Source organism: Mobula hypostoma, chromosome 7, assembly GCF_963921235.1.
Source record: "Mobula hypostoma chromosome 7, sMobHyp1.1, whole genome shotgun sequence".
NCBI lineage: Eukaryota > Metazoa > Chordata > Chondrichthyes > Myliobatiformes > Myliobatidae > Mobula > Mobula hypostoma.
Genome location: NC_086103.1, coordinates 72,560,694 through 72,587,727, shown reverse-complemented (window position 1 = coordinate 72,587,727; position 27,034 = coordinate 72,560,694). Strand labels below are relative to the sequence as shown.

At 41.8% G+C, this 27,034-nt stretch overlaps 1 protein-coding gene across 3 annotated transcripts in view; it reads left to right on the top strand.

Moving 5' to 3' along the window:
• The window catches only part of LOC134348950 (hepatitis A virus cellular receptor 1 homolog), a 109,479-nt gene extending 92,543 nt beyond the window's left edge, over positions 1–16,936 (top strand). Inside the window, exons 4-8 of one of the 3 annotated variants that reach the window (XM_063052754.1) lie at positions 4,450–4,526; positions 10,795–10,888; positions 13,083–13,107; positions 13,202–13,291; positions 15,347–16,936. In XM_063052754.1, coding sequence (XP_062908824.1) covers positions 4,450–4,526; positions 10,795–10,888; positions 13,083–13,107; positions 13,202–13,271 — 266 coding nt within the window. In that variant the 3' untranslated portion in view covers positions 13,272–13,291; positions 15,347–16,936. Of the gene's footprint in view, positions 1–4,449; positions 4,527–10,794; positions 10,889–13,082; positions 13,108–13,201 lie in introns of all 3 variants that reach the window. The other 2 variants (XR_010018537.1, XM_063052753.1) reach the window with 2 other exon arrangements.
• The last annotated feature ends 10,098 nt before the right edge of the window (positions 16,937–27,034 follow it).

The window sequence follows — 27,034 nt, the reverse complement described above, 5'->3', positions numbered from 1 at the left end:
CACCTGACGATGATTTACAGTTTGTTGTCTTTTGCACACTGACTGAATGACCAAGTTGGTGTGGGCTTTCATTGATTCTATTATGTGTTGTTGGATTTATTGAGTATGCTTACAAGAAAATCTCACGGTTGTATATGATGACATTTGTACGCAGGTAACAAATTTATTTTGAACTTTCTCCTGGGACCAGTATGTGTGTTATCAGACAAAGCATGACAGCACCTCTTCTTTCTTCGAAGTATGCTCAGATTTGTTGTGTCACCAAAACTTTGACAAGCTATTATAGCTGCACAGTGGGGAATGAACAGGAAAGGAAAAGGCTTCAGACGGTGGTGGATATAGCCCAGTGCATCACGTGCAAAGCCCTCCCAGCCATTGAGTATATTTACACAGAGGCTGCCACAAGAAAGCAGTATCTATCAAAGTTCAAAGTAAGTTTATCATCTGGGTATGTATATCTTACAATATACAACCTTGATTCATTTTTATTGCAGGTATTTTCAGGAAAAATAAAAAAAATACAATAGAATTTACAAACAATACACAGATAATTGGCAAACAATCAATGTGCAAAGGAAGACAAGTTGTGCAGATGTAAAGTTAAGAACATGTGTTGTAAAGAGTGAGTCTGATTAAGGGTCCCCATCATCTAGGCCATGCCTTTTCTGCACTACCGTCTGGCAGGAGGTACAGAACCCTTGGGGCTCATGCCACCAAGTTCTGGTATAGTTAGTCCTTGCAGGCTCCTGAACCAGTGTGGTTAACTTCATTCACCACTACTCTGTAGGTCAGAGATTCAGTTCAGACTCACTTCCAAGGACTCTCGTCATTATTTTTATTTGTACAATTTGTTTTCTTTTGCACATTGGTTGTTTGTCTTCATCTGTGTCATTTTTCCATAAAATTCTACTTTTCCTTGTAAATGCCTGCAAGAAAATTACTCTTTAGGTAATATATCATAACATACTTATTTTGATAATAAATTTACTTGAACTTTGAATTATCCTGCCACTGGCACTTGTCCAGAGCCCTCACCATTGCTGGTCAGCAATCAGCCATTGTGCTGCAGCCTATGTTGAGATGATGCAGTCACACCCTGAGACCATCTGCAGGTTCTTGCGCTGGAAGTCACCAACTTTCCAGCAACAGTACAGCATCACTGGGATGAAGGAGTACTAGGATAAACTTGGGCCCACAGAGACTGGTGTCCCAATGAGACCAGTCTCTGTGAAATGTAGCAATACTTTTTCTAAATTTTAGTTTAAAAGCTTATTTTGTGGTAACTTTTGTAATATGACTGGGGAGAAAGAAAGATTGTGTGAAAATGGCAAGTGAAGATGTAGGATTGTTGCTGAATAGGGGCTGAATTAAAGTCTGCCTTTACTCCTTAAGTCTTATTGCAGTAATCATGAAACTACCATATTGGTCATAAAAGTACATGTGTATCATGAGCATCCTTCTGGAAAGGAAATCTGTCATCCTTACCCAGTCTGGGTGACTCCCCAGAGATTGACTCTCCCCTCTATTGTAAAGCTGCGGTAGCAGACTAAAGATTACTGGATGAGAATCTGGAATCGTGGACTGTTGTCCATGGGTAGATGCACTGTGGAGAGCATTCTAACTGGCTGCATCACCGTCTGGTATGGGGGTGGGAGCTACTGCACAGGATCGAAATAAGCTGCAGAGAGTTGTAAACTCAGCCAGCTCCATCATGGGCACAAGCCAACCTAGCATCAAGGACATCTTCAAAAGACAATGCCTTAAGAAGGCGGCATGTATCATTAAGGACCACCATCATCCAGGTCATGCCTTGTTCTTGTAGCTGCCTTCAGGAAGGAGGTATGGAATCCAGAGGGCATATACTCAATAACTCAGGAACAGCTCTTCCCCTTTGCCATTCGATTTCTGAATAGGCATTGAACCCATGGACACTAATACACTACTTTGTTTTATTTCTATTTTACTGTAATTCATGTTTTATCTCATTATGTATTCCATTGTACTGCTGCTGCAACGATAAATTTCATGACATATGCCAGTGATGTTAACTCTGATTCTCATTACTGTTTTGGAGGTGTGTTGGAGTGTTTTTCCTAGGATGGAAATGTGTATGTAAGGGTAGGGGGAATGTTTAAAGGAGATTTACAAGGAGAGTGGCAGATGCTTGTAATGCACTGCTAAGGGAAGTTGTAGAAGCAGATACATGATCAACATTTAGACAAGTACATGAACAGACGAGGAATGAAGGGATACACACCACGTGCAGGAAGATGGGATTGGTTTGGTTAACACAGAAATCATGGGGCAAAGGACCAGTTCCTGTGCTGTAATATTCTATATTCTGGGTTCAGATCCCATCATGGTGCACAGAATACTTGGATTTGAGCAATTAAGTAAATACTTATTTTACTTTTCAAAGCTTGTTTCAGCAATGATGTAACTGCGATTTTGGTTATATTAATAAAAACATCTGATTCACAAGTGATTTTCAATAAAGAAGATCTGCCATCCTTACCCAGTCTAGGTGTGTCTTCAGAGGTTGATTCTTAACCATCTCCTCATTTCAGGGACGATTAGGAATACGCATTCTATGTGAATAATTAAATTTAAAAAATTCTCATCCTCTTGCTCCTCAGAAGGGTGAGGTGTCAAAAATCATTGTGTTACTTGAGCCTGTGAAAGTGGCAAGAACAACAGTGGTCCCAGCTGTATTGTCACTTGTCATTGAGTCATGGTGGCTTAAATATAGAAGGCATTGTGAGATCAGTACACAGGTTTGTATTAGTTTGCTGTTCATGATCGCTGAATGTTGAGGAAATTAAATTCCTGAGCAACACACACACAAAATGCTGGAGGAACTCAGCAGGTCAAGCAGCCTGTATGGAGATGAATAAGCAGTCAACGTTTTGTGCCAAGACCCTCCTTTAGGACTGAAAAGGAAGGGGGAAGATGCCAGAGTAAAATGATGGAGAGGGGAAGAAGGCTAGCTAGAAGGTGATAGGTGAAGCCAAGTGGGTACGAAAGGTAAAGTGTGGGAGAGGAAGGAATCTGATAAGAGAGGAGAGTGGGCCATAGGAGAAGGGGAAGGAGGAGACGACCCAGGGCAAAGTGATAGGTAGCTGAGAAGCGGTAAGAGGCTAGGGTGCGAATAGAGAAAGGGGGGGGGGATGTTTTTATATATCAGAAGGAGAAATTGATATTCATGCCATCAGGTTGGGGGCCACCTAGACAGAATATAAGGTGTTGATGCTCCACCCAGAGTAGTGGCCCATGTCAGAATGGGAATTAAAATGTCTAGCCACCGAGAAGTCTGCTTTTGGCAGATGGGAGGCGCTTGATGAAGCGAATACTCAATTTATGACTGGTTTCACCAGTGTAGAGGAGGCCACACCAGGAGCACCATACACGAAAAATGACCCCAGCAGATTTGCAGGTGAAGTGTTGCCTCACCTGGAAGGACTGCTTGGGCACCTGAATGGAGGTGAGGGAGGAGGTGAATGAGCAGGTGTAGCAGTTAGGCTGCTTGCAGGGATAAGTGCTAGGAGGGAGATTAGTGGGGGAGGGACGAATGGACAAGGGAAGCTGTGGAGGAGAGGCTTCTTGTTTTTGTTATACAGGAGAGTTGGCATACAGGAATTCATGGCAATGTAAACGCAGGCAAAGATACTCATAACCTGAGGAAGCATGCAGTTCCTACATAATTACATACTGAATTTCCCTGATGAATTCCTGCTGGAAGAATGAGAGATCTCACTGACTATTCTCATGCAGCAACAGTTGCCAAATATATCTCCTCCTCTGGCCTGGAAGAAGATTTGGCCACTGAATAGCCACTGGCAGACTCATCCTTGCTTAGTTTGTAGCTGTGGTCTGACAGAGTTCAGAGAGGAAACCCTAATGGATATGAACTCTCCCTCTTCCACTGGCACCAGCATGCACTGTTCTGAATGACTACTGCTCAGCTGTCCAGTCATGGTGTGTTTCAGCAGAAGCCAGTTGTACATATTTGAGCAGCTAGTTTGTGCAGGAAGTCAGTGGTAAGTAAAGTGTGTTTCAGCAGCTGACACATTTCTTTGTGCCAAAATAATGCCAGATCCATTTCTATGAAGGTATAAGTATAAATTAATTGCACTAACAGCCAGAAGATGTAATCCAAGAAGCCAATGTATAGGTGTTGATGAGCAGTGCAGAGTCTTGTCTTTGGTAGTTTTACAGAAATGAAGCACCATGATTGGCCTATAGCTCCCAGCACCACAAACTGGATGGGGGTGGGGATGCTGTAAACAAAATCTAGCAACATCTGCTTTAAAGCATCACAAATATAATTTCTTTTAGGCATTATTTTGACAATTGTTTTTACAATGAATCTTTGACACTAGTAATGTTTTGGCTCCTTGGCACAAAGCCTCAGTCCAATGCTGAAACTTGATTTTTTTTTTCTCTCTGAAGCTTCCTCAGCTGGAACGCCCGAAGGAATTCTGAGCTCCACAGCTACTACTAATAAGGTCAACATTACTCACGATAAAGTAAGCATACATCAGATTTAAAAACTGCTTGACCGCTAAAGTACATCTAAAATATTGTCCGTACTATTGCAGGTGTTTTAATGGATGCTGTATTAAATTGGTCTCTCAGCAACAATTGAGTACTTTTGGGTTAATTATATACTGACTTATTGGCCTTGTGGCAAAATTCTGCAAAAGGAGAATGGAATCCTTAATACAAATTTTAGAAAGTTTGAAGAGTTAGTTGAATTGAGCACAGCCATCGTGGGCCAACTGATTGATTCATGTGCTGTACTATGTTCTATGAAAATCTGTGCATCCACTTCCTGGTTCTTCAGATACCCAGGATGCACTGCCCACAGTTTTTGAAAAAATGGAAGCCTTTGTTACTCAACTTAGTGAGGCACTGATTCAGCCTGATTCAAGGAAATCTATCCCAGTCAAACAATTTCTTCTTTACCCAGTACTGGTGGTAGTATCCCATGAATTGAAACCTATTCTACTCATGCTGATATTTGAGCCAGTCATTTTAATTCCCTACTTCTTCCTTCCTCCTCCCCTCCATACACCTTCTCGCTCTGACTTCTGTCCTCCCTCTCTAGTCCTGATGAAAGGACTTGGTCTGAAATGTCGACTGTACTCTTTTCAATTGATGCTGCCTGGCCTGCTGAGTTCCTCCAGCATTTTGTGTGTGTTGCTCGGATTTCCAGCATCTGCAGAATTTTTTTGTACTCTACTTAATTCCCTAATCATATTTACCTTGTATGAATTCGCACACAACTTGAGTGATAATCCAGTGATTAACACCTTTGTGGGTTTGATTTCTTATTTGAAGTCTAGTTGGTCAAATACTTTATCCCTCTTTTTCCTGTTGTATCATTGTTTCCCACCTGGACTACAACAGCAGGTTCTTTCCCTTCCTGCTCCAAGTTCCTCAACCTCAAGAGTTGCCCATAACCCAGGCACAGAACAGGAACATGTATTTAGGACTCGTGCTTACAACCACAGAAAATTACCACTACTTTTCTTTCCAGTCCTTTACCTTGAATGGTTTCTGTGCATCCGTACTGTGGCCAGTTTGTTTAGCCACCCTACGTCCTGAATCAAGGTATCTGGATGATAAGACCCACTATCTGAACCTCTGAACATCAATTCAGAGCTGAAATTATGCACACTTGCTAAATTTACAGTCTCCATGGATCCCAATGGCTTCCATCTGTCCTGGCATATCTGTCTTAAAAATTATTTAGCTTAAGTAATGTATTTAATTTTACTGCTATTTTAAACTCACCAGAGATCTCAGATGTTGTACTTGCAGTGGAGCTGTGCTAAAATCACGCTGTAGTTTTAGGTGGGTAGAGGCATGATTTATATTCCCATGAGGCATTGTGGATTCAATTAACCAGTTCTAGCAGGTTATTTAGTTACTTGGTATACTAAAGGCTATTTTATATTGCTTCAAATGTATTCCTACAAGTTAAGCAAATTTAACTAAAACCAAAACAAATAAATTGATGCTTGGGTAAAATGCTTAATTTCAGGAAAAAATGTTCTTCAACCAAATTAGAAGGTATTTTTAAAAAATATATTAAGCAATAGTTAAAGAATTTCTTTTACATTACATTCTGAATTGCTGTCTTTTTTGATTTGGGTTCAGGCATGTTGAAATAAGTATATGCTGAGACTTGAGGAAAGAAAATAATTCTCAAAACTAATTTAATATTGTGCCCAATTTGCACCCAGACAATGATCAAGGCAAACATTTTACCTGGATATTGAAGAGATTAATATGTGGTGCCTGAAAATTAGAGGTGGGGAGCTTCACCATATAAATGTTTCAAATGTTACCTTTGTGGAAAGCTTCATAAGCCTACCTGTGTTAAACCACATCCTACCTACGCAGGTTTGCTTCTACTTGGCTTGCACGACTTGAAGTGTCGCAGAATTATATATATTTAAAAGGAGAGAAAATAATTTCTGTCCTACTGTGATGCCTAATATTGATGTCAGCATATGGAATCCTCTTTAAATTTTCAGTAATTTACAATTGGGGAACAGCAAATCTCTCTCCATCATTAAAGAATGATGAGTGTAATCAAAAGGACTTTCAGCCCTGCATCACGTAGCTCCTGAGACATTGGGATTGCGATCAATCATCGAGAGAAACAGGCAATTCTTTATTTACAGGAGGAATATAATTCTCTTTCTCTGATAAAATACACTTGGTGGCCATGTCAGATATGTTGGATCTTTCTGAATTAAATGAACAAGTACAGTTATAATGAAAGATGCAAAAGTCGGGGCTGATTTCATTCAACGAGGGCTTTAAGTGGAGACTTGGCTGAAGAGATTGAATGAAGAAGATTGAAACTGAGTTTTATTATGATCAGTGGATCCAGCATAAGAAGGCCATTAGATTGATCATCGGATGTCAAATTTAGCACACAAGGGGTTAGTTAAACTGATACAGAAGTAATCTGTGAAATCTACTGAGAGAAAGATAAAACATAAGAAATAGGAGCAGGAGTAGGTTACCCGGCCCATTGAGCCTGCCCCGCCATTCAATAAGATCATGGCTGATCTGTCTGTAAACTCAGCTTCATCTACCTGCCTTTTCCCCATAACCCTTAATTCCCCTACTATGTAAAAATCTATCTAACTGTATCTTAAATATATTTAGTGAAGAAGCCTCAACTGCTTCTCTGCGCAGAGAATTCCACAGATTCACCACTCTCTGGGAAAAACAGTTTCTCCTCATCTCTGTCCTAAATCTTCTCCCCCGAATCTTGAGGCAATGTCCCCTATTTCTAGTCTCACCTACCAATGGAATCAACTTTCCTACTTCTAACTTACTTATCCCTTTCAAAATTTTGTATGTTTCTATAAGATCCCCTCTCATTCTTCTGAACTCCAGAGAGTATAGTCCCAGGTGACTCAATCTCTCCTCATAGGTTAACCCCGTCATCTCTGGAATCAACCTGGTGAATCTCCTCTGCACTGCCTCCAAAGCCAGTATATCCTTCCTCAAGAACTGTACACAGTACTCCAGGTGCAGCCTCACCAGTACCCTGTATAGTTGCAGCACGACCTTCTTGCTCTTGAATCCAATCCCTCTGGCAATGAAGGCCAGCATTCCGTTTGCCTTCTTAATAACCTGTTTTACCTGCAAGCCAACTTTTTGCAATTCATGCACAAGCACTCCCAAGTCCCTCTGCACAGCAGCATGCTGCAATCTTTCACCATTTAAATAATCTGCTCTTCTATTATTCCTTCCAATGTGGATGATCTTGCATTTACCAACGTTGTATTCCATCTGCCAGACCTTGGCCCACTCACTTGACCTATCTATATTCCTCTGCAGACTCTCCACATCCTCTGTACAATTTGCTTTTCCACTCAGTTTGGTGTCATCAGCAAATTTTGCTACGCTACACTCAGTCCCCTCTTCCAAATCATCAATGTAAATGGTAAACAGCTGCGGGTCCAGCACCAACCCCTGCGGCACCACACTCACCACTGACTGCCAACCAGAGAAACACCCATTTATACCAACTCTCTGCCTTCTATTGGTTAACCAACTCACTATCCATGCCAATACATTTCCTCCGACACCATGCATCTGTATCTTATTTATAAGTCTCTTGTGCGGCACCTTATCAGACACCTTCTGGAAATCCAAGTATATGACATCCACCTGTTCCGCTCTATCCACTGCACTCATTATGTCCTCAAAGAACTCCAGTAAGTTTGCCAAACAGGACCTGCCCTTTCTGAATCTATGCTGCATCTGTCTAATGGAACCACTCTTTTCTAAATGTTTCACTATTTCTTCCTTAATGTCAGCTTCAAGCATTTTCCCGACTACAGATGTTAAGCTAACTGGCCTATAGTTGCCCGTCTTTTGCCTACTTCCTTTTTAAAAAAGTGGCGTAACATTTGATGTCTTCCAATCAGTTGGGATCTGCCCAGAGTCTAGAGAATTTTGGTAAATGATTACCAACGCGTCTATGATAAGCTCCGCCAATTCCCTCAGCACCCTGGAATGCATCCCATCAGGACCAGGGGACTTATCTACCTTCAGGCCCTCTAGTTTGCTCATCACTATCTCTTTAGTGACAGTGATTTTATTGAGGTCCTCACCTTCCATTTCGTCCATAACCTCATTCTTTGGCATATTAGGCGTGTCCTCCACCGTGAAGACTGACACAAAATGGTCGTTCAATGCCTCAGCCATTTCCTTATAACCCAATATCATTTTCCCCTTCTCGTCTTACAAGGGACCTGCGTGGACTTTAGCCACCCTCTTCTGCTTTATATATTTATAAAAACTTTTGCTATCTGTTTTCATATTTTGTGCTAATTTACTTTCATACTCTATCTTCCCTTTCCTTATTTCTTGTTTAGTTGTTCTTTGTTGCTTTTTAAAGATTTCCCAATCCTCCAGTCTCCCATTACTCTTTGCAACTTTGTACACATGAGCTTTTAGTTTGATACTATCTTTTATTTCCTTAGTTATCCAAGGCTGGCTGTCCCCACACTTACTGTCCTTCCTTTTGACTGGAATATACTGCTGTTGAGCACTGTGAAAAATCTCTTTGAAAGTATTCCACTGTTCCTCAACTGTCCTACCAAATAGCCTGTGCTCCCAATCCTCAAGATTTCCTTGACCAAACTGATTCACCCAATCTATGTGGAAGTTAAAATCCCCCATGACAACTGTCGTTTCGTTCTTACAAGCCTCAGTTATTTCTTGGTTAATCGCCTCTGCCACTGAAATATTTTTATTAGGTGGCCTATAGACAACACCCACCAGTGATTTTTTTTTCCCTTTACTATTCTTAATCTCAACCCAGATGGACTCAACATTCTGCTCCATAGATGTTGTATCGTCTCTCACAATCACCCTGATCTCATCCCTGATCAAGAGCGCCACCCCACCTCCTCTGCCTTCCTGCCTATCTTTCCATATTACCTGATACCATTAGATATTTAATTCCCAGTTATCTCCACCTTGCAACCAGGTTTCTGTAATGGCCACTAAATCATATGCCTTGGTACTGATCTGTGCCACAAGTTCACTAACCTTGTTTCTAATACCACAGGCATTTAGATAAAGTGTCCTTATACTCATTGTCCTTTTAGAACCTAGTGACCTATGTGATTTTTGCTTTTCACTTTTATGCACTCTACTCTTTACTTTTTTCTTCACTATCTATAGCTTTGGTCTCTGCATCACTTCCCTCTTCTTTTCTGTGTGGGTTCCCATCCCCCTGCCATATTAATTTAAAGCCTCTCCAACAGCACTAGTAAACAATCTCCCTAGGACGTAGCTCATACGGTACATAAATGCTGAAATTATTTTAAATTTATGTTTATATTTGCAAAATACTGTGGTTCTAAATATCTGAAATATATTACATAAAATATGAATAATTAGCAGGTTAGACATCCAGGAGTCCCACTCAAGTCCCCACCTACACATTTTTGAGGATCTCACCTGGTCCCGGAACTCTTCCATTCTGATCGAAAAGGCGCAACAGTGACTTTATTTCCTGCGGAGCATGAAGAAAGCTCACCTCTGCCCCAGGATACGGACGGACTTTTATCGCTGTACCATTGAGAGCATACTCACCAACTGCATCTCAGTGTGGTATGGCAATTGTCCCGCATTGGACAGCGAAGCACTCCAGCGTGTGGTGAAAACTGCCCAGCGGATTATTGGCACCCAATTGCCCAACATTGAGAACATTTACCATAAACGCTGCCTAGGCCGGGTGAAGAGCATTATCAGGGATGCATCTCACCCTAACCATGGACTTTTTACTCTCCTCCCACCCAGTAGCCACTACAGGAGCCTTCGCTCCCGCACCAGCAGGCACAGGAAGAGGTTCTTCCCTAAGGCTGTGACACTGCTGAACCTCTCATCACAGCGCTAAGCAGTATTGCATCCGTATTGTACTGTCTCAGTACTTTTATATTTGTGTGCTGTAGCACTTCTTTTATTCGCAGTTATTTTGTAAATAACACTATTCTTTGCATTTCTGGTCAGATGCTAACTGCATTTCATTGGCTTTGTATCTGCACTCGGCACGATGACAAAGTTGAATCTAATCTAATCTAATCTGTAAAGAGAGAAACAATGTTAATATTTCAGGTTTAATAGTATTTCATTTAATGTTAACTCTTGTTTCCTTTTCCAAAGATGCTGCTTGACCTGTTGAAAACTTCCAAAAGTTTTCTTAGTTTCACATTTGTATTTTCTGAAGTGAAAATTGTCTTTTCATTTTAGCTAGGAAACAAGAAAATTCAGCTTTATCTCGGCATTGGTTTACTGTTGCTTATCTCTGTGACCGCAATAATTGCCTTCATTTTCTTGAAGAAATGTAAGTGGAGCTTTTGGATTTGTGGGTGGGCAGGGGTGCCAGGGTTATGATGAATCATCCTTATTTGAGCCACTAATAATGATTGGTATTAAACAAATTGTAGTGGTGGCAAAAATTATTAACTAATAAAGTGTGTACAAAATGATGAGAGGTGTTAATAGGGTAGATAGTAAGAAACCTTCATCCATGGGAGAGATGTCTAAGACCAAAGAGCTTGGGTTTAAGATGAGTAGAAGACTTAGAGGGTTTTAGGGGAAGGATATTTTCACCTGGGGGAGGCTGCAATCTGGTATCTGCTGCCTGAGCTGATTGTAGAGGTGGATATCCCGCAGCGTTTCAGAAGCATCTGGATGAGCACGTGAATCACTGGCAAAGCAGGCTATAAACCAAGTGCTACTGAATGGGTACTTGATGGATGGCATAGAAATAGTGAGCCTAAAGTTCCGTCTGACCCGAGAAAAGATGCACGCAGTTCGATACTGCATGCAGCATCAATTTTTTCTCAATTATGTCCATGTTGGACCAATGTTCTTGGATTTTTATTTGTTTGGTCATAGTAAAGACTAGGAGATTAAGTGGTTGGTTTTGTTCTCACTTCCTACACACCCTACCCTCTCAGGAGTTCACAGACTCTCCCAGGCCTTCTCTTGGATAATTTAGGAATGTGGTAATATTAAAGGAGTACTCAAAATCTGATCAAACTTCATGGCAGAAATAACTGGGGAAGGAAAATAAGGGGTGGCAGAAATCTTAGGGTGAGATAACGAGGAGGTAACACTAAAAACAACCGGTACAAGTTAGTGAGATTGAAAAAAACACTAGTTGCTGATAACAAGCAACACACATCAAAGTTGCTGGTGAATGCAGCAGGCCGGGCAGCATCTCTAGGAAGAGGTACAGTCGACGTTTCATGCCGAGGCCCTTCGTCAGGACTAACTGAAGGAAGAGCTAGTAAGAGATTTGAAAGTGGGAGGGGGAGGGGGAGATCCAAAATGATAGGAGAAGACAGGAGGGAGAGGGATGGAGTCAAGAGCTGGACAGGTGATTGGCAAAAGGGATACGAGAGGATCATGGAACAGGAGGTCCAGAGAGAAGGAAAAGGGGGAGGGGGGGGAAAACCCAGAGGATGGGCAAGGGGTATAGTCAGAGGGACAGAGGGAGAAAAAGGAGAGAGAGAGAAAGATGTGTGTATATAAATAAATAACAGATGGGGTACGAGGGGGAGGTGGGGCATTAGCGCAAGTTAGAGAAGTCAATGTTCATGCCATCAGGTTGGAGGTTACCCAGACAGAATATAAGGTGTTGTTCCTCCAACCTGAGTGTGGTTTCATCTTTACAGTAGAGGAGGCCGTGGATAGACATGTCAGAATGGGAATGGGATGTGGAATTAAAATGTGTGACCACTGGGAGATCCTGCTTTCTCTGGCGGACAGAGCGTAGGTGTTCAGCAAAACGATCTCCCAGTCTGCGTCGGATCTCGCCAATATATAGAAGGGCACATCAGGAGCACCGGATGCAGCATATTACCCCAACTGACTCACAGGTGAAGTGTTGCCTCACCTGGAAGGACTGTCTGGGGCCCTGAATGGTGGTAAGGGAGGAAGTGTAAGGGCATGTGTAGCACTTATTCGGCTTACAAAGGTAAGTGCCAGGAGGGAGATCAGTGGGGCGGGATGGGGGGGAAGAATGGACAAAGGAGTCGCGTAGGGAGCGATCCCTGCGGAAAGTGGGGGGGGGGAGGGAAAGATGTGCTTAGTGGTGGGATCCCGTTGGAGGTGGCGGAAGTTACGGAGAATAATATGTTGGACTGCTGCATTCACCAGCAACTTTGATGTGTGTTGCTTGAATTTCCAGCATCTGCAGAATTCCTTGTGTGTACTAGTTGCTGATGATAGGCATCCTGGAGATCGGGGGAGAGTTAAAGGCAAATACTATGGCAGATCTGCTGCCCTTAAAACAACTCTAGAAATGGAAGTTTTATTTTATTGAGGTTCCCCATTATGTTCCTGCTTTCATTCACCATTATCTGACAAACTTTATTTTGTTTCAACATTGATGATTAATATAAAAAGTAAAAGAATGAATAACTTAAAATAGTTTACAGAAATGTAGGTGTTAATCTATGAGTTGCTTATTGTGATTGATGTGCACTGCTCTCCTGATGTTTCTCACTCACTGTTTTTGTCTCTTTCAGTGAAGAATTCTAGAGAAAAGTGCAAGTAAGAACTTACATTTTGTAGGACTATTTAATGCAAATTCTAAAAATCTTACATTTTTATGAAATTTAATATAAATACTTATTTGTATCCCCAGCTCAAACAACGCCGTAGGACTTAACATGCACCAAACAGCAGAAGAAAATATATATCAAATTTCTGAATGAACTACGCTTTGCAATGGATGGTGAATTGACTAATTAATTAATTAATGGATGGCTTCAGAATGTTGCATCACCTAATTATTAATTAAACTCTGATAGGAAAATGGAATAAGTTTAATTATTTGTAAATGGCTGAATTATATTTTTGTATTAAATATGTATTGCTTTCTTAATGTTTTTTACAGTGCAAAATTCTTTAAAGCAGGATATGTTCACATCAACTGATCTAACTTTTAGAAGTAATTTCTCCCTTCTTCACTCCCTCTCATGCCTGCTTCCACTCTCCAACTGCCACACCTCATAACATACCACTAGGTAGAGCAATGTGACAAGATTTGCATCTATGCCTGTACAAAATACTCAGTCACTGAAATAGTCACCTCCAGTCCCAGAGCATGGCTGAAAGTAGAAACTTGTCACACTATGTACCCCCTGAAGATGCAGTACAGTATATCTCTGTTCAGTGACAATGGTATAAGATGTACCATGACACGGTCGTGCACGTTCTTCCTTTAAAATAAGCTTAGCAATAATTCTAATTTGTCCAATATGTTGCTCATAAAGTAAACTGCTAAAACGAAACTTTCTAGCCATTGTGTGAACCTCATAATTCAAGTTAGATAGCCCATAATTTCCGGGCCATGCAAATGAATGTGAATTTCAGTAAATTTAGTAGTGCACAGGGCCCAAGATCTGGGGACAGTGGGAGATGAGGGGAGCCTATCCGGACATATAGAAAGGGCTGGAGGAAGAAATATCAAGGCCAAGTGTAATGGGTGGGGGTAGATGCTGTGGGTGGAAGAGGAGAGCAGCAATGGAGAGTGACAGGGGGGCATTTATTTTTTAGTTGATAGGAAGACATGTCGTGAGCAGAGGTTCTGTGTTAATTATGTGGTGGAAAGGGAGCAGTGTGGCTCAGAAGGGAGCCTGAATTAGGGGAACTGCTAGATGAAAGGAGGCTGAGCCTCAGGATGCTGGGTATGAGGCATCGACGATCTGGGACAGGGGACCGAGTGTTGTGTTCTGATAATACTAAATCGAGTGGAAAAGCAAACTCTGCAGAAGATGGCTGAGAGTCAGCAGAGAGATATAGATAGGTTAAGTGAGTGGGAAAGGTTCTGACAGATGGAGTACAGTATTGGTAAATGCAAGGTCATCCACTTTGGAAGGAATAATGAGCGAACAGATTATTATTATTTAAATGGTAAAAGATTGCAGCATGCTGCTGTGCAGGACTTGGGAAGCTTGTGCATGAATCACAAAAGGTCGGTTTGTAGGTGCAGCAGGCTGTCAAGAAGGCAAATGGAATGTTGGCCTTCGTTGCTAGATGGATTGAATTTAAGAGCAGGGAGGTTATGCTGTAACTGTATAAGATACTGGTGGGGCTGCACCTGGAGTACTGCTCACAGTTCTTCTCCTTACTTGAGGAAGCATATGCTGCCTTTGGAGGCAGTGCAGAGGAGGTTTACCAGGTCGATTTCAGACATGAGGGGGAGAGATTGAGTCACCTGGGACTGTATTCACTGGAATTCAGAAGAATGAGAGGAGATCTTATAGAAACATATAAAATTATGAAAGGGATAGATAAGATAGAGGCAGGAAAGTTGTTTCCACTGGTAGGTGAGACTAGAACTAGGGGACATAGCCTCAAGATTCGGGAGAGTAAATTTAGGATGGAGATGAGTAGGAACTGCTTTTCCCAAAGAGTGGGAAATCTGTGGAATTCTCTGCCCAATGAAGCAGTGGAGGCCACCTCAGTAAATATATTTAAGACAAGGTTGGATAGATTTTTGCATAGTAGAGGAATTAAGGGTTGTGAGGTAAAGGCAGGTAGGTGGAGATGAGTCCGTGGCCAGGTCACCCATGATCTTATTGAATGGCGGAGCAGGCTCGACGGGCCAGATGGCCGACTCCTGCTCCTATTTATTATGTTCTTATGCTCCCCTGTGCTAATGATGACCAGGCAGGTTTGATGGCAGAAAAGCATGTGCATGTCAGCTGCCCAAACAATAATATTGGTACTACTCGTAGGCAACTGTTAACATTTAACAAAGGATACTCTTCTCTTTTCCCTCCAGTGTGGCACTGAGATTCCTTTATCCTGCAGTGAAAGAGATGCAAGTCAAATGCAAGTCATTTTATCTGGATGGGCTTGTACGTAATATTGCACATGGGTTACGTTTGGAAAACGAGAAATACTCCTGCTAGGAACATAGGAATAAGTCATATAGTCCTGCCTATATCTGTCTTTCAATTAGTTAATGAAAAGTAAAATTAGCTAGTCTGCATTTCCATTCTCTTTCCTCTATATTCTTGTTCCATTTGTAAAATGTTTATACTAAAAATCATGTCTGTTATCTTTTTTGGAGACAGTGTAAAATCCCCTCCTTCTCCATGTATGAAAATGTTACCAGCTTTCAATATTAAATAGCCAGATATAATTTTAGGACTATTCCCTCTTGTTTATGGTTCTCCCACTTAAGAGTATAATTTTATGCAGTTTTTCTGTAATTTATTAATCGCTTAAGTCATTGCCAATAATAAAAGAAAATAACGAAATAACTGGGCCTAGAACACACACACACACTCCTACGACTCGAACACAATTTGTTTTACTTGGGCACAAGGAGAAGAGCGTGGCCCCTGTCACCCACACCATTCTGAAGTCAAAACAGAAAAATTGCTATTTTTATACAGAATTGGCCTATTAATTACAGATAATGGCCATCTGTTAATTGTACATGTTTGAATTCCTTACCTGCAAGAGCAATTGCCATCCACAATCGAGATGTTATATTGAATCTTCAAGCTGACAACTGATGATATTTTGATGTTAGTAAAGCAAGAGGTGACCTGATAGAGGTGTTATAAGATGGTGAGAGACATTGTTTGCGTGGATAACCAGAGGCTTTTTCCCCAGTGTTGAAATGGCTATCATGAGGGGGCATAGTTTTAAGGTGCTTGGAAATAAGTACAAGGAGGATGTCAGAGGTAAGTTTTTTTACACAGAGTGGTGGGTCTGTGAAATGCACTGCCAGTAACAGTGGTAGAGACAGATACGGTAGGGTTTTTTAGGTACATGGAGCTTAGAAAAACAGAGGGCTATACAGTAGGGTAATTCTAGGTAGTTTCTAGAGTAGGTTACATGGTCAGCACAACATTGTGGGCCGAAGCGCCTGTAATGTGCTGTAGATTTCTATGATTCTATGATTATACACTGCCATAGTCATTTTCACCTATCTATCTGCAACCGGCAAGTTTGGCTTCGGTGGTCTCACTTCAAAGTTCTCCCTTTTCCTTGTTAGACTAAGTACACACTTATGCTTGCCTGGGATTGTCTTTAACCCTTACCTTACTGCATCTTCCACACTCGTATCTTCCTCTCCCCACCCAACCGAAGTCTCATACTCAGGGGAATATAAAGGAAGGTGATGGAACTAATTAAAAATCATTATTCTCATTTAGAAGCAAGTTAAAACTGCTTTCAAGAAAGATAGTGGTTTATTTTATTAGAGTGTAAATTGCAGAGATATTGTGAATATATCATTAAGCTTGGAACAAGCCTGTGTGCTTGTATTGTGATCTGCAGATAGCAGAGCGATGTAATAATTTTACTGACAATCTGGAAGTTCCAAGTTTACGCCAAGAGTTCATGGACTCAAAATGAATATGTGTGTTATCTTGTAAATAAAATTGGATCTCTTTTTCATACGTATCTGCTATATCTTACAATGACAATGGCTTTATTTATTTATTTAGTGATGCATCACGGATTAGGCTCTTCTGGCCTTTTGAGCCTCGTTGTCCCAGCAACCACCACCAAGTCCAGTTAACCCTAACCTAATCATGGGACAATTTACAATTATCAATTAACCTACCTGGTATACCTTTGCATTCCACAGGAAGGAAGTAAAGAGACTCCTTACAGAACGGTCCTGGAATTGAACTCTGAACTCTGGAACACCTTGAGGTGTAATAGTTGTGTGCTAACCACCATGTTACTGTGGCACCCACGGTTTTATATGAGATACGACACTTCAGACTAGAGTGTGGTACTTGAAGACTGGAGGATAGCTAATATCAGGCTATTATTTAAAGAGAGTTACAAGGACTTGCCAGAGAACTACAGGCTGGTGAATCTAACATCAGTAGTGGGCAAGTTACTCCCTGTGAATCTGAGAGACAAAATCCACCTGCATTTTGAAAGGTCAAGGACCAATTAAGGGTAGTCAGCTTTGCTTTGTGGGTGCAAATTGAGTGTCACGAATTTAATTGAAGTTTTTGAAGAGATGTCTAAGAGGATTGATGAGGACAGTTTGGTAGATATTGGCCAGGTGGACTGTACCAAAGATCTTGACAATGTCCTACCTGGTAGGTGTTCCAAAAGGTTAGAACACATGTGATGTAAGGTGAGCTAGCCAATTGAATACAAAGTTAGCTTGATGAAAGGAGGCAGAAAATGATAGTGGAGGGTTGGTGTTCAAACTGGAGCCTATGATCAAAGATGTGCTGCAGGGATTGGTGCTGGATCCCCTGTTGTTTGTAACAAAAGGAGCCCTGTCTGCTAAGAGGTATCTATATTGTGATAAGGAAAAAGAAAGAAGTGTACATCACATTTAGGCAGCTAGATATCAATGAGTTCCTCAATGAATATAAAAGGTTAAAACTAAGCTTAAGAGGGAAATCAGGAGGGTAAAACGGGGATGTGAGAAGAATTTGGCGAGCAGAATTAAAGATAATCCAAAGAGGTTCTTCAGTTACATTATGTTCAATTATACATTTAAAAAGTGACCAGGAGAGACTCTGTCCTCCTAAAGACCATCAGGGATGCCTATGTGTGGAGCTGCAGGAGATAGATGAGATTTTTAATTTTTATTTCTCCTTGGTGTTTACTAAGGAAAATATCAAGGATGCCAAAGAAATGAGGGTAAGAAGAAGTGAGGTATTGGATCCTCTGCATAAAGGAGAAAGGAGGTATTTGCAACCTTGAAGCACATTACGGTGTGGGGTCTGACCAAGTGTAACCCTGGGCCTTATGGGAGACCAGGGGAGAAAGTGCAGAGGCCCCTTAGTGATATTTGTTTCATTATTGGCCACTAATGAAGTTCCAGAAAGACCAGAGAAAGGCTAATGCTGTTCCACTGATCTAAACCTGTAGAAAGGACAGGTCAGGGAACCATAGCCCATTGAGCCTGACATCAGTTGTAGGGACATTACTGGAGGGAACTCTGAGGGTGAAGATCTACCATCAGTTGGATAGTCAAGGCCTGATCAAGAATAGATGTCATTTTTTTTTTGCTTAGGAGGTCATGTCTGAAGAATCTTGGATTCATTCAAAGATATAACTAAGCGGATAGATGAAGGTAAAGCAGTGGATGTCAGGCTGATCTGGTAAGATTCAGTAGCATGGGATTAAGGGGCAGCTAGTGGGGTGGAATTGGCTGAAGGGATTGGGTGATGGAGATAGAATTGAGTTTTTTCAGTGTTTAATGGATCCAACATAAGGGGCCATTAAATTGAACATCCGATATCAAATTAAACACACAAAGGGTTTGTGAAATTGACAAGGATGTTAATCTGAGCAACCTATTTAGATAGATATAGAACATATATAAATGTGGAAATTCTTTGAAATTCAGATGTATGTTGGCAAAATATTGTAGCTCTGAGAATCTGAAATATCTTAAGCAGCAAATTAGTCAAACAAGAGAAAATCTGCAGATGCTGGAAATCCAAGCAGCATACACAAAATGTTGGAGGAATTCAGCAGGCCTGGCAGCATCTATGGAAAAGAGTTGACGTTTCAGCCTGAAAAGCTGACTCTTCATTTTCCCTAGGTGCTGCCTGACCTGCTGAGTTCCTCCAGCAATTTGTGTGTGTAGATCATTTTTGAAAAGAGGGGCAGAAGGGCCTGTTTCCATTCTGTATTACTCTGTCTCTATAAACAATTTGGATGACAATGTAGATAGCTTGGTTAGTAAGTTTGCAGATGGTATCAAAATTGGTGGTTTAATGGACAGTGAAAAAAAGTTGTTTAATATTACAACAGAATCTGGATCATTTGGGGAAATGGGCAAAGGAATGGGTAATAGAGTTTAACTCAGACAAGTGTAAAGTGATGCGCTGTAGGACCAGTACAGTAAATAACAGGGTACTTGGTAATGTTGTAGAACAGAGACAGTAAGGGATACAAGAACATAGTTCCTTGAAAGTGGTGACTCAGTTAGACAAGTCAAGAAAGACTATGGCACACTTACCTCATTGGATGGGATACTGTGTACAGATGCTGGGATGTCATATTACAGCTAATTAGGGTGTTGGTGACTCTACACAGAATATTTTGTTCAGCTCTTCAACAGGATATGTTTGAAGTAGAGATGTTGCAGATAAAATTAACAAGGATGTTGCTGGGACTGGAGAGCTTGAGCTTATAATGAAAAAATTGATAAACTGGGACTGTTTTCTCTGAAGGAGGCTGAGAGGTGACCTTATAGAGATTTAGAGCATCACCAATGACGAAGATAAAGTATTTGGTCTTTTTCGATGTTTCTGGATTCCAAAATGAGAGAGAAGAGGTTTAAGGCAAGAGGAAACAATTTGAAGGGCACCTGAAGGACAGTTTTGTCACACAGAGGATGGTGACTATCTGGCAGAGGAAGTTAATTGAATATGTTTAAAGGGCATTTGAATAGGTTCATGGGAAGATTGAGAGATATGGACCAAACACAGGGAACCTTGTTACTAGTTCAGGTAGGAACTTTCGTCGGCATTAGACCGGTTTGACCGAGGTACCTGTTACTACATTCTATAACAATACACAAAATGTGCTGGATGAGCTCAGCTTGCTGGGCAGCATCTATGGATGGGAATAACCTTTCATCAGAACTGGAAAGGAAGGGAGAAGAGTCCTGATGAAGGAATTCCATGGATTCATCACCCTCTGTCTAAAGAAATTCCTCCTCATTTTTATTCTAAATGGATATCCCTCTATTCTGACGCTGCGCCCACTGGTCCTAGACTTCCCTACCATTGGAAACATTCTTTCTACATCCACACCATCAAGGTCCACTTCTTTGACCATTCCCCTAATCTGTCTAAGTCCTTCAGCAGTCTCCCTGCTTTCACAATACTACCTGTCCCTCCACCTATCTCCATATCGTCTGAAAACTTGGCCACAAAGCCATTAGTTCCATCATCTGAATCATTGACATACAACGTAAAAAGAAGCGGTCCCAACACTGACCCCTGTGGAATACCACTAATCTCTGGCTGCGAACCAGAAAAGGCTCCCTTTATTCCCACTCTTTGCCTCCTGCCAATTATCCAATTTTTATTCCATGCTAGTATATTTCCTGCAATACTATGGGCTCCTATCTTGTTACGCAGCTTCATGTGTGGCACCTTGTCGAAGGCCTTCTGAAAACCCAAGAACACAACATCTACCAATTCTCCTTTATCTATCTTGCCTGTTTTTCTCTCAAAGAATTCCAACAGATTTGTCAAGCAACATTTTTCCCTTATGGGATCCATGCTGACTTTGGCCTATTTCATCATGTGTCTCCAAGTACCCCAAAACCATATCCTTAACAATTGACTCCAACACCTTCCCAACCACTGAGGTCAAGCTAACTTTCTTCTGCCTCCCATCCTTCTTGAAGAGTGAAGTGACATTTGCAATTTCCCAGTCCTCAAGAACCATGCTAGAATCTATTGACTCTTGAAAAATCATTAATAATGTCTTCACAATCTCTTCGTCTACTTGCTTCAGAACCTTGGTGTGTAGTCCACCTGGTCGAGGTGGGTTATCTACCTTTAGACCTTTCAATTTTCCAAACACCTTCTCCCTTTTAACAGCAATTGCATTCACTTCTGCTCCCTAACACTGTTGAACTTCCCGCATACTGCTCATATCTTCCACAGCGAAGACTGACAGAAAATACTTATTCAGTTTGTCTACGATTTCCTTGTTCCTCATTACTGCCTCTCCAGTGGTCCATAATCTACTATCACCTCTCTTTTACTCCTTATGTATCTGAAATATCTTTTGGTACCCCCTTTGATATTATTGGCTAGCTTACCTTCTATTTCATCTTTTTCCCCCTTATGGCTTTTTTAGTTGCCTTCTGTGGTTTTTAAAAGTTTTCCAATCCTCTAACTTCCCAATAGTCATTGCTCTATATATGACTACTCTTTTGCTGTTGTGTTGGTATTGATTTCACTTGTCATCCTGCCTTTAGAATACTTTGTTGGGATATATCTATCCTGGGCCTTCCAAATTGCTCCCAGCAACTGCAACCATGCTGCACTGCCACAATACCTGCTAGTGCCCCTTCCAATCAACTTTGGCCAGCTCCTCTCTCATGCCTCTGTAATTCCCTTTACTCTACTGTAATACAGATACTTCTAACTTGAGCTTCTCCCTCTCAAATTGTAAGGTAAATTCTATCATAATGACCACAGACCCCGAAATGTTCCTTTACCTTAAGCTCTCTAATCAAATCTGGTTCACTACACAAAACCCAACCCAGAATAGCAGAACCCTAGTGGCTCAGCCACAAGCTGTTCTAAAAACCAGTATCTTAGGCATTCTACAAATTTTGTCTCTTGGGATCCAGCACCAATCTGGTTTTCCCAGTTTACCTGCATATTGAAATCCCCCATGACTATCCTAATGGCCTTCTGACACACCTTTTCTATCTCCCATTGTAATTTGTAGTCCATATACCGTTCAGAGTCCTGTATAAAACTCCCATCAGGGTCTTTTTAGCCTTGCATTTTCTTAATTCTACCCACAAGTTTTCTACATCTTCTACTAGATACTATAGATAATTCATAGATACCAGCATCTATCTCACCTCTTTCTAACGATTTTATTTCAATTTTATCAAGAGCCAGTCCACCACTTCTGCCTTCCTGCAAGTCCTTTCGATACAATGTGTATTTTGGATAGTAAGGTCCCAACTATAATCTTCTGTCAGCCAAGACTCAGTGATGCCCACAGTGTCATACCTGCCAATCTCTAACTGTGCTACAAGATCAACTACCTTATTTTGTAAACTGCATGCATTCAAATATAACATTTTCAGTCTTGTACCAATCACACTTTTCAATTTTGTCCCCTTTAATACTGCAACACATCACACAATAATGAATCAGGATACAGGAGACTGAAAATCTGGCTGAGCATTGCCTTAATAACACCATCTTACTCAATGACAGTGAGACCAAGGAGCTGATCATTGACTTCAGGAGGAGGAAACCAGAGATTCATGAGGCAATCCTCATCAGAGGCAGAAATGGTCAGTAACTTTAAATTCCTCGGAGTTATTGTTTCAGAGGACCTGTCCTGGGCCAAGCACGTAAGTGCAATTATGAAGAAAGCATGGCAGCGCATCTACTTCCTTAGTAGTTTGTGAAGATTTGGCATGACATTGACAATCTTCTATAGATGTGTAGTGGAGAGTATATTAACTGGAAACACCAATACCCTTAAACGGAAAATCCTATGAAAAGTAGTGGATACGGCCAAGTCCATCTTGGGTAAAGCCCTCCCTACCATTGAGCACATCTACATGAAATATTAATGTAGGAAAGCAGCATCCATCATCAGGGACTCCTCATGCTCTTTTCTCACTGCTGCCTTCAGGAAAAAGGTACAGTAGCTCCAGACTTCACACCACCAAGTTCAGGAACAGTTACTGTATTACCCCTCAGCCATCAGGCTCTTCAATCAAAGGAGATAACTTCACTTGCCCTATCACTGAAGTGTTCTCACAACCTATAGACTCACTCTCAAGGACTCTTCATCTCATGTTCTCAATATTTATTGTTTATTTATTATTGTTATTTATTTGTTGCCTTTCTATTTGTATTTGCAATTGGTTGCCTTATGACTTTATTGCATATAGCCTCAAGGAAGTGAATCTTATGGTTGTATATGGTGTCAGTATTTTGATAATAAATTTACTTTGAATTTTGAATGCAACTTTGCCTTAGCATTTGCCCGTCCTTCCTGCCTCTCACTACACATTGCCTCTGCTTGTAAACCAACCGCTGGTTTCCATCCTCTTGCCAAATTAGTTTAAACCTTCCCCAACAACTCTAGCAAACCTGCCTGTAAGAAAATTGGTTGCCCTTGGGTTCAGGTGTAACCTGTCCCTTTTGTACAGATTGCTCCTTCCCTAGGTGATCCCAATAATCCAGAAATCTGAAACCCTTGCCCCCTGAACCAGTTCCTCAGCCATGCATTCATCTGCCAACTCATCGTAGAGATTGCTACCTTGGAGGTCCTGCTTTTCAGCTTTTTACCTAGCTGTCTAAATTCTCTCTTCAGGACTTCTTTGCTTTTCTTACATATGTTATTGGTGCCAATATGTTACAAGACTTCTGGCTGCTCACCCTCCCTTTTTAGAATGTCATGGACCCAATGCCCCTGGCACCTGGGAAGCAATATCGGATGTCTCTATCACCTCCACAGAATCTCATGTCTACTCCTCTAATTATGGAATCCCCAATCTCTACTGCAGTCCTCTTCTCACTCACACAAGTGAAAATCTGTAGATGCTGGAAATCCAAGCAACACACACAAAATTCTGGAGGAACTCAGCAGACCAGGTAGCATCTATGGAAAAGAGGTCAGTCGAAGTTTTGGGCCGAGACCCTTCAGCAGGACTGGAGAAAAAAAGATGCGGATTTGGAGTTAAAAGGTGGGGGAGCTGAGGGAGAAACACAAAGTGATAGGTGAAACGGAGACAAGGAGCGGTGAAGTAAAGAGCTGGGAAGTTGACTGTTGAAAGCGATACTGGGCTGGAGAAGGGGTAATCTAATAAGAAAGGACAGAAAGCCATGGAAGAAAGAAAAGAGGGAGGAACACCAAAGGGAGGCGATGGGCAGGCAAGGAGATAAAGTGAGAGAATGAAAAGGGGAGGGGCACATTACCAGAAGTGCGAGAAATCAATGTTCATGCCATCCGGTTGGAGGCGAGCCAGATGGAATGTAAGGTGTTGCTCCACTGACCTGAATATGGCCTTATCAGGCCTCCATCTTCACCGCATTCCACTCCCAGGATGAGGCTTTTCATTCCAGAATGAAGGAGATGTTCTCCTTCTTCAAAGGAAGGGGCTTCCCTTCCTCCACCATCAATATCCCTCTTCCATTTTACGCATGTCTGCTCTCTCTCCATCCCGCCACCCTACCAGGGATAGGGATCCTCTTGTCCTCACACCTCTGCGTCCAGCACATAATTTTCTGAAACTTCCGCCACTGCCTACAGGATTCCACCTCGCCCCCACATTCTGCCTTCCGCAGGGATCGCTCCCTACGCGATTCCCTGGTCCATTCGTCCCTCCCCACTGATTTCCCTCTTGCATTTATCCTTGAAAACAGAACAAGTGCTACACCTGTCCCTACACCTCCTCCCTCACTATTTTTCAGGGTCCCAAACAGTCCTTCCAGGTGAGGTGAGTCTGTTCAGGTCATCTACTGTATCCGGTGCTCCCAGTATGGCCTCTTGCATATCGGTGAGACCCAGTGTAGATGTGAGACTGCTTCACCAAGCACCTACGCTCTGTCTGCCAGAAAAAAGCAGGATCTCCTATTCGCCACCCATTGTCATCCACTTCCCATTCTGTTAATGTCTATCCATGGCCTCCTCTACTGTCGTGATGAGGCCACACTCAGGCTGGAGGAGTAACACCTTATATTCGGTTTGGGTAGCCTGCAATCTGATGGCATGAACATTGATTTCCTGAACTTCTGGTAATAACCCTCCCCCCCTCACCACTCCCCATCCCCTTTTCCCTCTCTCACCTCCCCCCACCTTTTAATTGTGACTCATCATTTTTTCTCCAGTCCTGCTTAGGGGACTCAGCCCGAAACGTCGACTGTACTCTTTTCCATAGATGTTGTCTGGCCTGCTGAGTTCATCTAGCATTTTGCATGTGTTGCAGCCCTTCTCCTCTTGTCCCTTCTGTTCCTCAGTGCCAGAGACCCAGAACCCTCAACAGTATCCAAAATGGTATACTTATTGTTAGAGGGAATGGCCACAGGAGTAGTCTGTATGTCTGCCCATTTCCCTTCCCTCTCCTGAAGTCATCCATTTATCTGCCTCCTGCAACTTGGGCATGACTACCTCTCTGTAGGTCCAATCTAAAACCTCCTCAGTTTATCCGTAAGAGCCTTAAGTCTAAGAGCTGCAGCTGGTGGGAAGGGCTGTATGCTCCCTAAATGGGCCAATCCCTACCTAGCTCGGAGGAGCAGCTTTCGATGCACAGGTAAGATGGACACTTACTACAACAAATACTGGAGCAAAGTATTCATTAAAGACCTTTCCTATCCCCAGGTACCTTTCCTCTTCCATCCCTGATCAGTTCTCCCCTCACTCTAGTAATCTTCACCTGAGGCTGCATCCCACCACTGTCCTCTCAATATACACCAGGAAAGATAAATGTCAGATATACTTACATTTAGTGAATGAATATTGAAAGAAACACAAGCAACAGTGAAATAAACATTTTATTACAGACTAATAACTCCTTCACCACCATTCAGGGTCCCAAACAGTGCTTCCAGGAGAGGCAATGCCTCCACCACAAATCTTCTGGGGTCGTCTATTGCGTCAGTGCTCCCGATCGGGCTTCCTCTACATTGGTGAGACCCATCATAAATTGGGGGACCACTTTGTCGAGTACCTCAGCACCATCCGCCACGTGGAAATTCCTGGTGGCCAAACATTTTAATACTGATTCCCATTCCCCTTCTGACATGTTAGTCCATGATCTCCTCTTGTGCCAAGTTGAGGCCACCCTTGGGGTGGAGGAGCAACACCTTATATTCCATCTGGGTTGCCTCCAATCTGATGGCATGAATATCAATTTCTCCATCCGGTGAAACCCCCTTCTCTCATACCCACTCTTCTCTGCTGCCTATCACCTCCCCCGGGTCCCCTCCTCCTATGGTCCACTCTCCTCTCCTATCCAATTCCTTCTTCTCCAGCCATTTAATCTGTAAACTTTATCCTTACTTTCAAAAGTTGTGTGTTATGAGTACTATTGTGCCTTACATTCTGGTTTGGAGAAACATCTCATTTGACAGTATAAATGCATATAGTTGATAACAATAAACTTGATTTGACTTGATCTTTACCTTTCCCACCTACTTGGTTTCATCGATCAAGTCCCCCCTCTACCCCACCTTTATATTCTGGGGTCTTCTCATTCCTTTTCAGTCCTGAAGAAGGGACTTGTTCTGAAACATTGACTGTTTAATCATTTTCACAGACGCTGTCTTGTCCCACCATACAGGCTATGCTCTCTTCCCACTGCTGCTATCAGGTAGAAGGTACAAGAGCTGCAGGGCTCACTCCACCAGGTTCAAAAACAGTTACTACCCTTCAACCATCAGGCTCTTGAATAAAAGGGAAAAACTACATTCAACTTCACTTGCCCATCCATTGAGATGCTTCCATAACCAATGATCTCACTTTAAGGTCTCTTTATTTATGCTCTCATTATTTATTGATATTTATTTATATTTGTATTTGCATAGTATGTTGCCCTTCTGCACGTTAGTTGATCTTTCATTGATCCTGTTAAAGTTACTGTTCTATAGATTTGCTGAGTACGTACACAAGAAAATGAATCTCAGTGTTATATATGGTGACGTATATGTAATCTGATGATAAAACTTACTTTGAACTTTAATTGTGGACTACAGTTTAAAATGTAATAAAAACAAAATTAAATCAGATAGATTAAAACAGAATGAAT